General features: G+C 39.8%; 1 protein-coding gene across 1 annotated transcript in view; it reads right to left on the bottom strand.

The window, feature by feature from the left end:
• TBC1D31 (TBC1 domain family member 31) overlaps positions 1-14,620 on the bottom strand; it is a 36,664-nt gene that overhangs the window by 10,926 nt on the left and 11,118 nt on the right. The window contains exons 5-14 of the mRNA XM_019528119.1: positions 10,391-10,542; positions 9,560-9,719; positions 9,141-9,341; positions 7,155-7,331; positions 5,862-5,941; positions 5,621-5,767; positions 3,693-3,826; positions 2,874-3,007; positions 1,695-1,874; positions 617-849 (exon numbers count right to left, since the gene is read on the bottom strand). Coding sequence (XP_019383664.1) covers positions 617-849; positions 1,695-1,874; positions 2,874-3,007; positions 3,693-3,826; positions 5,621-5,767; positions 5,862-5,941; positions 7,155-7,331; positions 9,141-9,341; positions 9,560-9,719; positions 10,391-10,542 — 1,598 coding nt within the window. The remainder of the gene's footprint in view (positions 1-616; positions 850-1,694; positions 1,875-2,873; positions 3,008-3,692; positions 3,827-5,620; positions 5,768-5,861; positions 5,942-7,154; positions 7,332-9,140; positions 9,342-9,559; positions 9,720-10,390; positions 10,543-14,620) is intronic.

Here is a 14,620-nt window from a genome sequence, read left to right as displayed (position 1 = left end):
CCTGGTTGAGGGGCTCCCAGTCGCAGACAACCCTCCATGCATCTCTGGGGCAGGCGGATCACTACTGCAGGAATCTCTCTGCCCTGGGGATGTGGGAAATCCCCAGGACTGAAGAAGCAATCTCCTCATCCTGGGGGTGTCACAACCCCCTGGGACTGTGGCTGCCACAGTTCCTAGGACTTGGGGGTTTTTTTGCTGGGCCTGAGGCACCTCTGTGGCTGGGAACCCTGTCAGCTGACGGGAGCTTTTACTGGGATAGCTACTTTGCCTGTACACAATTAACTGGTTAACTGTGCAATTAACCAGTTAATTGCAAAATACCTGTTACATGTAGAGGGGGCCTAAGTCATCTGCATTGAAAACTGTGGACCAAATATTATTCAGGAACTAACAAATTAGATGTTTTCAAATGTATCACTATTTTAGCAATTAATGCAGACTCTTCATTTAACTGAGAAATCCAATAGGCCAGAGAGGGCTAATCAAAAGTAAAGCATTAATCCATTTTTTCTAACGCTGTCTCTTTGCCAGAATATATATTTCCTTTATCTACAGTGTATCACCACTCAGATTTTCAATAAATTCGATATATTCCCTTCTGTTTTCCCATGCATACCTTTCTCGTAAGTATTCAATTTCATCCTGTCTGATCCTTTCCCGCTCCTGAGTCTGATAATCCACAATAAACTTGGGATATTTATTAAATACGGGGTACTGCCCCTTTGTGAGTGGTATGAAGTCATCAAGCATACGCTGTGGATGGATATCTGCTGGGGTAGCTTCCATAAGATGATAGGCTTCTTTAATCACAACATTAATATCCAGGTTGTTTCGATGATGGAAGAAATACTGTAAGAAAGATAATTTCATTTTAAATACTTAAATGTAGTTAGGCATTTTATTTTGAGAAATGTATTAATTATTTCTCAATTCTAAAGCTTGATTTATAAACACAACAAGAAATCTCCACACTGATCAATACTCTGAAAAAAAAAAAAAAAAAACCATCTTAGAAGGCTTTATCCAAAGCACTGCAACTTTTCCAAGAACTTCTTTTGCTTTCTTCCCTTTACCACAAAACATTAGACCTCTATAGTGGGAAATTAGTTATGCAGTAAGTCAGGGTGTGAATTTACTGCAAAGCAGCAACTCCTCACTAACTCCCTGTACGCACATTTTTATTGCACATTAAGGCCATGTCTACACAGCTTCCTTCTCAATCCCTGGGACAACTGAGAGTTTGACACTCCTGTTTCATGTATGAGAAAACATTTTCATTTCAATTCGGAGGAAGTAAACCAAGATGGCTGCACTGGGTCTGCATTTCAGAAGGCAAAGTAATGAAACATGAGTGTGGCAAAACCACTTTCTATTGTGCTGCATCCAGATAGCAAGAAGAATGGTATCATAGTAAATCACTGTCCCACGTTCAAAGAATTAAACTTTCTTGCTTTATTTTTTAAAGCAAACAACAAATAGAAAAACACAAATAATCAGGGCAAGCTCTTAAGTCTTTTAACACACTCAAGTACAATAAATTGGTTATTATTTTCACTCAACAGTGAATTTGTTAACTACTAAAGGATACTGCTCAAAATAGGCATAGTATATAAACTAACATTCAAACAGCAAGTTTCCCTTTTAACCTCTAAATATATTATACATTACAATTATCATTACATTAAGATGCTTACCTCAAAGTCCTCTTTTTGACTGCAGTGAAGCAAAGGAGCTCTGGAACATATAATATAGGCAGCAACCATCATTAGAAGGTATGAAGGATCATTGGAAAAGATATTATCAAACACTTTCAGCCATTCTTCTCTTGTTAGAACCTCAGAGAACAAAGTTTCTAGAAGAGGCCAGGCATATAACTAAATTGGAAAAAATAATAAAATAATCCATTAGTAGAGTTTCCTAGTTTCTGTTACAGAAATAATATATTATTACAAATGGAGATAAATCTGAATATACAGGAGGATCTTTCTTGTCTTATACTGAGAATCAATTTATAAACACTAACTGGAACCATACCAAAAGATAGATAAGGTAACCATTGGGTGCATCTACACATGTGCTTTACTGTGGAGTTGACTAGCTCTGCAGTAAAGCATTACAGTCTACAAGTGCACTGGTTTAGGGTACAGTAAACTAAATCAACTCTGCTGTAGAATAAGTACTATCTTACAGTGTAGTAATTAAAAGGTACTAAAATGCATGTGTAGATGGTGACCAGGTGTATAAATAGCGCCCACTCACCTAGGCAGCCAGGGGCCTGTTCCACCCAGGTTCAGATTACTGCTGTCCTGGGTGTATGTGTAGATGCTGAGCCTGGGAGCAGTTCACTCAGGCTCAAGTGTCACATTAATTACTCGTGTAGATGCACCTACTATGTACAAGTTAGGAACTAAATATAGTATATAGACGCTTCTCTTATTTTCTTTCTTTTTTTCTTTCAGCATTTTGTTCAAAGACAGATATCAAATTTTCATTACGATATTTTTAACATATAACTGATTAGATAACTAAAATATATATAAATTATCTGTTTTCATTTGATTTTGTATGGGCTTAATTCACTTATCTACTGAATTCAGTCAAAACTATGCTGATTTTCAAAACTAAGAGAAAACCATATTTAAAAGGGGCCATAATTGCCCATGTTAGATTTCTGAAAATGTATACTTACATGAAAGAGAATCTGAAAGACAACATGTGATGAAATTGAACAAGATAAAACTACAGGTAAATGACTATATGTTCTTTATATTCACTGTTAAATTAAGTAGTAATAAAAGCTTATATCAAAATGAAAATTAAACACTATTTACTAACAGTAATGTATCAACTGTGAAGCTAGATAGGAGTTTTACCTGTGATGTCACACTGAAGTTTATTAAATGCTGCAGCAATTCCTTATCATGATGTGCCAAGATATTTTCTACCATACTAAGAATGTTGACTGGTGGATTAGGAAAATACTCAAACCAGTGTTGACACCAATTAACTAAGAAAGGAAAAAAACAAACAAACAAGTGTAGTAATATCAACTCAGTAATACCAAAGAGAAGCAGAGGGTTTTACCCATCGGGGCCTAATTTCAAACTTTGATGCTAATTTTGCAACCACTCAGTTGCATAATAGGTACTTGTATACAGTAGCACATGTTCTGATACAGCAGATAATTTTAGTACAGATCACTTACATTTGCTGTATTTCTTTGGAAGGCAGTGAAGGTTGTTGGTGGCATAAGTTACTGCTGGACTACAACAGCTTAGTACAATCGCACTTTTAAACTAAGATAAAAGCTTTTCTTTACTTGTCTCCCCATGTTTCAAGCATGGATTTAACATGACACCATTATTATACTGGATAAATATACTTTTACTGATTAGACTATAAAAATACAGATGTGATAAACTGATTAAAATGCAGCAGTTCAATATTTTTGAATCATAACTAGCAAAGATAACTCGACTTTACACTGATTCCTAACAGGGTTTTTTTTTTTTTTTTAAATATATATATATATATTTTTTAAATAACTCAAGCCACTAATGCCCTCCCTAATAAGGATATTATTTGTAATTTATCTTCTCTCAAGCATAGCAAATTTGGGGTTGGATGCAGGGACAAGACTAAATAAATTGAATGTGTTTTTAAAGGGATTTTGGAAGTAAATTTTTGCTTACCTATTACAGTAGCAACAACTTCAAAGCAGATGAGCTGGTTGTTCTGGAATAATTTGACAAATGGGAATGACAGCAGAGGAACATATGGTGTCTCACCAAAAATCGCAGACCAGTGAGCTAAAGCCGATAAGGTCCTGTGAATAAAATATGAGAAGTACTTGTCCCCAAAAAATGTTTAGCTTGGCACAATATACAAACTATAACTATAAAAGATTGAAACATTTTTTTTAAATAACATTGGGTCCAGGAGTAAACTTGCATTGGTGGGGAATTGTAGGTTTCTGTCATTGTCTTGGAACAACTCTACTACATCTAGAAGTTTTAATAGGCAGCATATTACCTGTTACAACCCCCACAACAGATAGACTAAGTTGGGATTAGAAAAAATCCTTAATTTTACATTTTATTTCTAATGTAAGTGTAATAAGGACCCTAATGTTATTCTGTACTCAAAAATAACATATGAACAAATAACTCAAATAAACGTATGAACAAAACAACACAAGAATATATGAACAGAGGCTTTTATATTTCTTAGGGGTGTGCGAAACAGGCCATATTCAATATGGATTCAGCCTGAATCAGGGACAGTGATTTGATTAGCTGATTTGGATCACTGTCCCGACTCAATCTGGCCAAATCTGAATGTAAAGATTTGATGCCTATTCAGAGAATCAGCGATTTGGCCACAGACACAGCTGTAAATGTTTTTCCTACATACCTTGAGGTACCAGGCATGGCTTGTGAATGCTGTGATGCTGGGGCGGATGGAGCATCCCACAGGAGCACCGGGGGGGCGGGACACGCTCGCATGTTTGGCAGCAAATCCAGAGCGCCACTTTCCGGGCGCGCTCCTGAGTGCAGAGGGATCCCCCCTGGCTTGATGATTGGCTGAGGGAGGACCCCAGGTGGCCCCCCCGCCCCAGGAGACACCAGTCACTAAGCCACTAAGTCACTAAGGGGGCAGGGAGCCCCCCCTGCGCACTCCCTGGCAGACCCGGAAGTGGACCACAAGTGTTTCTGGTCCACTTCCGGGTCCACTGCCAAGTGCACTGGGTCTCCCCCACCCTGCATTCCTGTGGGATGCTCCATCCGCCCCACCATAACAACATTCACGAGCCACCTACTACCTTAATGTAGAAAAAACATTTAAAGTTGTGCCTATGCCCGACTCACTGAATCTTTCTAAATCTCTCCAACTCGATCTGGAGGGTTCTGATTTGATTGGGAGAGATTAAAGGGTCTCCTGATTCAATTCGGAGATTCGGCTGCTGAATCAGGCTGAATCGAATCAGTGACCAAAGCTTTGCACAGCCCTAATATTTCTACTTTGGTCTATATTTATAATGTCACATATAAGGAACAGGTACTCCTAACTGTTTACATTTTGGAAACTGTTAATAATCAAATAAGCATCACTGTATCTGAAACTCACCAATCTCTTTTAGTTTCATCATCATTCTACAGAAAAAATGATCACTTAAAAGTGAACAAAAATATCCCCAAACACTGATGCTCCCCCCCCAAAAACAAACAAACAAACAAAAAAAACAAACCAAACCAGACCTAACACAACATAGGACCATGCTATTCACATCTAGACATAAGAACGAATCAGATTAGGGGACAATTAGTTCCCTTGTAGATGGAAGAGGAAATATCTGAAAGCATCTAGAAGTCACTGCACTTCTTTACCAAACAACTACAACATAAAAAAGAATTAAAATGCTTTCAAATATACCCGTAAGTAGGTGATAAAACATAATGCTCTTGGATTCAATCAGATCATGTGTTAACAACTATAATGTAAGAAAATGATATTGTTTAACATAAGACTTAGTTGTTGCAAAAATCAACCAAAATTTCCCCAAGCTGGTCCCAGGTAGATGCATTAACATGCATACATGTTAATGGAAACTTATACTTACCTTTGTAAGACTCGCAACAGTTTCCTACTTTTGATGGGATATTCTTTCTGAAGATCCACAAAGGCAGAGTGGATACCTTTGTCTGTCAGGCTGCTGAATGCTAAGTGGTTTTCAGGAAGTTGTAGTAAGGAACGCCAAACAAACATCCTGCAATAATGATGTAGGTTTAGCACAAAAAGCCTCCTTTGTTAAGCTAATGCAACACATTTTACTCCGTGTGCATGAGAGCGCACAAACGCACCTGTATTTTGCTGGATACTCTCCAAATCCTTTCAATAAGGTTTGTAGACGCTTCTTGTTTAATCCACCTGGCAATTCATTCTACAAATAGGAAACCAGTAACAACTGTAAATAGCATTTTTGTCTTCATAAATCTCTGGCTTGAACAGGCGGTCATTTCTAATGGTGGAAACGGCTGAGAAGTGTTCCCTGCTAGAAATAGTTCAGCCTGCAATTGCCTTCCCTTCTTGCTTTGCCTTCCTCAGACGGGGATGATCCCAACTCCAAAGGGAGAGGGGAACAGCAGGGCACTGCTCCCCCAACACCTTCTATAGACTTAGGGGGGTCCCAGTCTTGGGAAGGCACAGGGGAAACTGCTTAACTCCTCTGGATCACAGAGGAGTCTAACAGTAGTGTATGGGGGTTCATTTTCGTGAGAAAGTTCTGCTCACAGGGGACATCCTCCAGTTGTTAACTTGGAATGTCTCCTGAAGGGGGCATGTCTTCTCTAGTAAAAATTAAATGTATGCTTGCACACTCCTGGTTTCTATCTGGTAGAAAGTTAACACCTGTACGTGGCCGATGTGTCAACCAGGAGAAAGGCAAATACTGTTATACTTGGGGTTTTTTTTTTCTTATTCTGCTAATTTATGCTTTTGCAGTAGACATGATAGGAAGTGACAGCAACTGTTAGCAACATCCACTATTACAAGAATTATTACAGCAGTATCTGTCATTGTATCCTAGCCATTTTGCATATAAAATGCTTGATTCAACTCCTACAGTATTCAATGGGCAATCACACTACACTTCTACACTTCAGCAGGAACTAGATCAGACCCTAGATGACTAGGATTTTATGCAACTAAATGGCCAATAAAATTGGAACTAAACAATTAATAACATCAACACAATAAAATGTGTTGTTGCAATGAACCTAATTCCAAGGAGGTAAGAGATGAAATTGAAGATACATTTAAGAAGGAGAAGCAAGGTAGCTGGATGAAGAAAATAAGCAGTGGTACCCAACAGAAAATAATAACACCCCCTTCCCCACAAAAAAACCCACCAAATTAAGTGTATGCAGTAAAAGCATTTAGAAGTAATGTTAATAATTAGAACAGCAGATCAGTAAAGCTCTACATAAAGAAATTAAAGAAATGTAACAGAAGCAACAATATTAAAGATTTAGTGAACAACTGAATGTAGAAAAAACTTACAGAAAATAAACAGAGAGTTGTTTTGGTGCAAATGCAAGTGCAAATGTTGCAGAACAGGTACAAAAACATGTATAGTACTTGCAACTTCTTCTTACCTCTTTATTTTCAAGTGACATATTCAATTGAGGTTTTAGCACTTTAGTTTGAATTTTGTTTCCTTTTGATTTCCAAGGCCTCTCTGATCTTCCTGATGACACTTTCACTGTAAGTTTACTTGTCCCCGCTTTGTTTTTGGACAAATCTTCGACCACTCTAAACAGGGGTGGTGGAGGCTAGTATCAAATAAGAATTCAGTTAACATCTTGTGATACTGGGGCAAAAGAATATTTTCACAAAAGAGGCTTTATATTTCATGCAATATTCTTTAATGTGGTGATTAGATTAGGAAAATAGAGATAGACTTTACAACAGAAATAACCATTCAAAAATTGGCAGAAGGCAGGGCAGGGTGTCTGTCACTTTACAGCAGGGGCTGGCAACCCCCGGCGCACAGGCCAAGCATGGCACGCGAGGCCATTTTGCTTGGCATGCCGCTGCCAGCCCAAGCTCTAGATAGCTGCTGCAAGCAGATCTGACTCCGTGGTTGGCAGCAGCTACCCAGAGCCTAGGCTGGGTGTAGCTGGGAGACTACAAACAGCTACGCTGGGCTCCACAGCCCCGGCATCAGCTCTATGCTTGCAGCAACTGCATGCACACCTCAGAGCAGACAGTGGGAATAGGGCATGAGGCAGCACAACCCTTCCGCTGTCCGCTCCGAGGCACAGGTGCAGTCGCTACCAGCATGGAGCTGATGCTGGGACTGTGGCAGCCAGCGTAGCTGTTTGCAGCCTGCCCACTGCAGCTGCCTAGAGCCCAGGCTGGCTACAAACAGCTGTGCCGGGCTCCGGAGCCCAGTCATCAGTTCTGTGCTGGCAGTGGGGGAGAGGCCAGGGTTGCGCTACCTCAGGCTCCTCCTCCACCGTCTGCTCTAAGGTGCATGTGCACCTGCCAGTATGGAGCTGATGCCAGAGCCCGAAGCAGCTGTTTACAGCCTCCCAGCTGCAGCCAGCCCAGGCTAATTATCTGTTTCTATTCATAAATATAAAAAGTATAAACCAAAACTCAGAGAAAGGAATGAATGTTACGAAGACAATTAGAGAGGTTATGAGTCAGTTTCAGCAGGTTCCACTTTAGTCTTGACTTTCTCGTATTGACTCACATTAACACATCTTCTAGAGCAGATGTACAAGCACAGCAGAATGTGGCTGAACACCATGCATATATCACTCTTTGTATAAAAATGATGTTATCAGGTATTTGAATGTTTCTGAAATTATTTAAGTTTCTACAGCACATATATGATCTAGGGATCTGAAAATGCATTTATAAACATTAGTTAATCCTCACAACTCCATTTTAAAAACCAGCCATCTTCATGAGAGAAGAAAGTGTCAAATAAGTTGTGTGATTTTTACAATTCATTAAACAACCCAGAGGCAAGGCTAAGGAGGAAATTGTTCAGTCCCTTAGATCACTCTTTTTCCTAACTATACAAACCTGCTTACTTTGAGTATGTGATACTTAAAGATAACATGAAACTGTACAGAAATTGCTTTCTAACATAATAAAAGCTGGTCTTTAGAATGTGTGTTATTTACAAAGGAGCTAGATCTGTGACTGTTTTATACTCATGGCTTCTAAGGTCCAAAATATAAGCTAGGAATACATAAAGAGAGCATCACAGCCCATTCATCTCTGCAGTTTAAGATGCCATCTGTAGCACTGCATTTCCTAGAAGGAAATGGACAGGAGGCTGTGCGATATCAGTAAAATGAACAAACAGGTGTGTATTCCTTGCTGCAACATTTAGAAAAAAGGGAAAACAGAAACCGAAAGGTAATATTATCCAACATACTGAAATAATCATTAATGAGGTCTAAAAACACATCAGTTACCCTGTGTTCTATAATTACATAACAGGATGTTTAAGTGAATGATATAAGACAAATTTTCTTCCCAGAATGAAAATATTTGTAGGTGAGAGAGACTCTTACATTGTATTCTAATACCATTCTTGCAGTTTGCTTTTCTTACAACTCTACCTTATTTACTTCCTGGGTCAAAACCTGGATGCTGTATATGTTGAGACTACCATTTTCCATTACTGATGCAATATATCTTCCATTTGGGCTAATTGTTGCTGTGCTGATCCCCTCTTCATGACTTCCAATGTCAAACAGAAGTTTGCATGTCTGTATGTTGATAAACCTCATAATATTATCTTGACTTAAAACTCCAAGAACCTAGAAATTAAGAAGAGTTCTATAAATCAGTTTTGTTAATGGAAAATGGAAAAGAACATGAACACAAAATTCTGATATCTACTTCATCTAATTAGAAGCAGCAAAAGAACAAGTATTAGTAAAGTAACTTGCCTGCATATGGGACAGGATAAGAAAACAAGATTTTTGTGACATGAGTAAACAAACCGTTCCACCCTTAAGCTTCGCCCACAACTGACCTGATTAGAACCCCCATCAAAACTATCAGGCAGGAATTCCAGATGGCGAACAGCTCGTACTTTTGTAGGCATCTGGATTATTCTTAACAGCTGCTTTGATTCTAAACACCACAAGTGAAGATGATTTGATTTTCCTCCAGCTACAAGCATCCGGCCATCCCTGCATCAGAAAAAGGACAACGTTTTCATCAGGCAACACTCATCTAACTTAACTAATTATACCTTTAGGCCATAATATATACTGCAGGCCCTTAATTCATCACTAGGGACTAATATCTTTTTCTTACTACAACTGTGCAGCTTCTTAAAACATATTTTACACTTTATTAACAACAATAAACTACAATCACTACCCTATCTGACTAATTCTCAGCAATATCTTCCTTGCTGCAATAACTGCTGACTTTCATAACAAGATAATCCTGGCAGCAATATCTTTTCTGTCCTGGCACACAAATCAAGATGGCCTAAAGCAGACATGATTGATTCACACACTTCTTAGACCAACTTTTTTCTTTCTATTGAATAGTCCTTTATCTTACAGCTGGACTAAAGAGCACATTATGTTCGACTCCAAGCCTCTGTTGGACTTGCAATTCTCAAGTGCATATTGGTCTGCTTTTCTTGTTTGTGGAAAAAGGAAAACATTTTGGATTGGGAAACCCCACATTAAATTTTCAACTTTTGTTAAAATAAATACCTAGAGTATTTTTAAAAGGTATGAAAAATTACAGCTTACTATTTTTGTGAAACAGTAAAAAGAGAAAATCTGGACTGCTTTCTAGGATTCATTCAGAACTACCTTTTTGAGTGTTTAAAGGAACAATTTACCTTGTAACTGCAAAGATTTTATAATGCAACGTAGAGCCTTCTATTGAAGTAGGCAGCTGGTATTTACAATGAAGAGTATCAAATTCCCAGGCAAAAATAGAATTATCTTTGAAACAGCTGAGGATGGTGTTACTTAGTGGAAGAAAGAAAACCTGAAAGAAATTGATATGGAAAAGGAAAAGAAATAGTTTAATATTGCCAAGCAGACATACACACACACCAAATGACATTTTAAAATACAGCAACATGTGCATTTGTGCATTATTAACAGCTCAAGCACACTAAGTTTTGAAAAAGCTTCCAAGTCCACTAATACCCTACTAATGCAGTCCTTTACACTGTAGATCATTAATTTCATGCATCATAATTAAGAAAAAGTGAAGAAATGGATGGGGTAAATTAGACAAAATATAAGAAGTAGTTTCTACTATGAAGATAAAAGAAAATAATCATAAAAAGTTATAAACTGCTCTTCTCAATTTATTTGACTATGTTGATTGCTTATATAATATCTTAATACAAAAAAATTCACCTGGATTATTTAAGCTCTGATGACATCGCCTTATGGTCTATAGACAATGTGAAACACACAGTGGTAGCTAGTTCTGTGTATACAGGTTTCCCTTGCTTTATGCGGCTTCTGTATGTACGAATTTGCTCTTATGCGATGACCCTTTTTATACCAAAAATGTATTATATGCGAGGTAAATTCACTCTTATTCAATCAGTGTGGTGGAAGCCCAGTCAGCTGCTTTGTGCGGTGCACTGTGGGAGTGACACATACCAAATATAGTCTCCTGTGTCAACCTGTGGTCCTTGTTCACTGTCTACAACACGTTTCTGTAACTGCCATCCCCATTATGATAGTGCCCTGTGCTTGTGTGTACTGTTTGCTGTTGGTAAGGACCAAAATTGTTCTGTAAAAGTGGCAGAAATGGGTCTGTAGGTCAGCACTGTCAAGGTCTTGAAAATATCTCTATTTGTTACACTGTAAAATAGGTTCCCTTTATGCAAATGTAAGTTATGTGCCATTTTCCATGAATGCATGTACAGCATAAAGCGAGGGAAACCTGTACTGGCTGCTGAACCCCAAAGCCATAAATGCCACACTAATATTAATATAATGGAGGCCAATAACTTCTGCTGAGAAGCACTATTGATAAGCAAAACTAATTATCCTGCATGTGGCACCAAGAGTTATGCTTTGATTGGATTTTTTAGATAGTTTCACACCAATCATAGGAACATATTTATGGTTTGGAAGCAAGCACATACAGACCTGCAGTGGGATGTCTCAGCATGTCTTCACCACATAGAGATACTCCTCAGTGTTCCCAGCCATACTCTAATACAGTGGCAGCCAAAATTTTTGCCAGGTGTGTCACAAGGTAAGCCCTGACCCATCCCTGAGTGCTGTTCTGATCCCCATTCTCTAGAAGCAGATCTAATTTGTGCCCTGGGGTGCCAGAATGGAGGTAGGATGGCTTGATCCTGCAGATTTGCAGAGCAGGAGCAGGAAGCTGCTGTGAAAGGAGGTGTCACCATCAAGAACACAGCAGTTTTTCTTAGGCAGTGAAAGCCATATACAACCTAACTTCCCATTGTCCTACTTTCCTGTGATTGCAAGGTGGCTCAACACTCCTCAAAGATAACAAAGCTATCTAAGTTAGAAAGAGCACTTTGAAGCACTCTTGAACTGTAAGTTGACTGTGATGGATGCCACCATCAAGTCTGTTCCCCAACACCCTGAAAGGAGATCCCTTGCCAACTGTCTAATCGTAGAAGTCTGGCATGCCATCCAGAAAACCAAGAACAACTGGATGAAAGAGCTGCAGAAATCTCAAGGCTGGCAGCAAGGAACTAGTACTGACATTCTACTAATTTAATCTACAAATCTGGAACAATGAGGAGATCCCTGTGGACCCAAGGAAACCCAACATCCTGACCATCTTTAAGAAAGGAGATAAGTCTGTGTGTGGGAACTATCAGGGATCACCCTTCCCACAGCAGGGAAAATCCTTGCCCACATCTTCCTAAACCATCTTCTCTTCTACCTCTTGATGAGGAAGTCCTATTGCAATCAAACCATCCTGCAGGGCAACTGACATGATCCTTGTTGCCCACCAGGTATAAGAGAAATGTTGGAAACAACATCAGAACCCATCTTGGGCTTAAATGACCTTACTAAGATCTTTGACTCCAATCGCCAAGCCTTGTAGAATCTAGATAGTACTGGCCAGATCTGCATGCCCTGAAAAAAGCATCAAGGCCCTGAGGCCTCTTCAAGAACAGATAACTGACTGCTCTTTGAAGCAAATGGAAGATAGATCCATTTGTCATCCAAACTGGGGTCAAACAATGATGCATCATAGCCTCAATTCTGTTCTCTTTTTTTTGACTGGCATGATGGTTCTCATCAAGGACTGCCTCCCTTTTCAAATTGATATTGAAAATTCCTCCATCCATTCAGTATTCAAATCTGGAACATTTTTGCTCAAAAACCAAAGTATTCAAAACAACCATCCCTGACCTTTAATTCACTGATGATGGGGCCATCCTGAGGAAAACCTCCAGACCATGCTGGATTTCTTTGCAGAAGCCTACTGAACTTTGGGCATCTCTCTTAACACTGAGAAGACTAAAGTGCTTTATCCATTTGCTCCAAAACATGAATAGGACCCCCTCTCCTCACAAATTACCATTGAAGGAAAGACACTGAAGGTAGTCAGGCACTTCCCTTACCTTGGTAGTCATCTCTCTTAGAGAGGGAACATTGATGAGGAAATCCGGCACAAAATCTGGTGTTCAAGTGCCTCCTCCAGGAAACGGTTTGGCATCTTTTTATTGATCACAATCTCTGGAAAGACCAAGATCCAGGTCTACAATGCAGTTGTCACCCCCCCACTCTTCTTTACGGATGCAAAATGTGGGCGATCTACTCTCATCATCATCAAGAGCCTGGAGATGTATGCCTCTGAAAAATCCTCTGCATCGAATGGGAAGACTACTGCACAAATGCCAAGCATCCTGGCTGAAGCCAATGTTACCAGCATTGAATCAGTGATCCTCAACCATCAACTTCGCTGGACTAGACATTATGTGTGGATGGCTGACTCTTGACTCTCAATACAAATGCTCTATTTCAAGCTTAGCTGTAGCCTGAGATTTTGCAGAAGCCAGAGGAAATACTACAAGGACAGACTGAAGGCCTACTTAAAAAGAAACAGATGCTGACATCAAGAGCTGGGAGGAGCTGGTTGCAAATCAACTCCAATGGCACTACAACTTCAACCAATTAGCAGCCGACACTGAGGTACAGGCAGCCCCCACTTAGCGCTCTTAATTGGTTCCTGAAAAACTGAGTGTTACGCGAAACTGAAAGTATTTGATGACCCAAGATGGCGACTGCATTTGTTTTTAATGACCCAAGATTGTGACCGTGAACAGTATAGCAAAAGTTGCTGAGCGCTAAGTTAAATCAGGTATCAATTTAAAATGAGTGTTATAGGGGAACAGCGCTAGGCAAAACAGTGTTAAGTGGAGGTTGCCTGTATACTGTCTTACCCTCGAAGGAGAAAAGAGAGTGTGGAAGAAGGAAAAGGAGAGAAATCCCAGTCTACAGCTTTCTCTCCCCTGTGCAAAGATCTGAAGCTTTTGCAGATGGATCTATGGCTCAAGGATTTGACTTGCAAGTCACTTCAAGACCCATCAATGAGCTGTAGTAGAGATCATGCTTAACTCAGGGAACTACTAATGATCACTAAGAGCCAAGTTAATTTTTCCCTGGCCCTGCAACCTCTGCCATTTTACATGGAGAGCAAGGATCTACAACGTTTTTGGGCAGAGTGCCAAAAACACCTGCAACCCTGATTTGTAAGATGTTGGCATCCTAGGGGCAGACAGCAGGGGAGCTGAAAGGAGCCCAATCCTTACTGTGGCAGCACAGCCCTGGCCCCTTCCCCGCCATCCACCCCAAGGTGCACATACCAAGCAAAATGCCATTGCATACCATGGTCTGGCACACGTGCCACAGATTGCCAACCCTGATCTAAGGATGTATTAGGCCCATGGCAGTGACACCTTTTGTCACAGCAATGTCCTCCCCTGACTTTGATGGGGGTTAGATACAGCTGGAGGTCTGAGGCCCCTACATCCATTCTGGCTGTACTGGCCCCTTTTTGTAGCACACTGGGGTGTCAGTGTCCTCCCACCCCCACAGGGGCGAGGCAC

The sequence above is a fragment of the Gavialis gangeticus genome, unplaced genomic scaffold (assembly GCF_001723915.1).
Source record: "Gavialis gangeticus isolate Ggan-Ray unplaced genomic scaffold, GavGan_comp1, whole genome shotgun sequence".
Lineage (NCBI taxonomy): Eukaryota > Metazoa > Chordata > Crocodylia > Gavialidae > Gavialis > Gavialis gangeticus.
The sequence above is the reverse complement of the archived record's forward strand: the minus strand, read 5'-3'. Positions and strand labels throughout refer to the sequence as shown.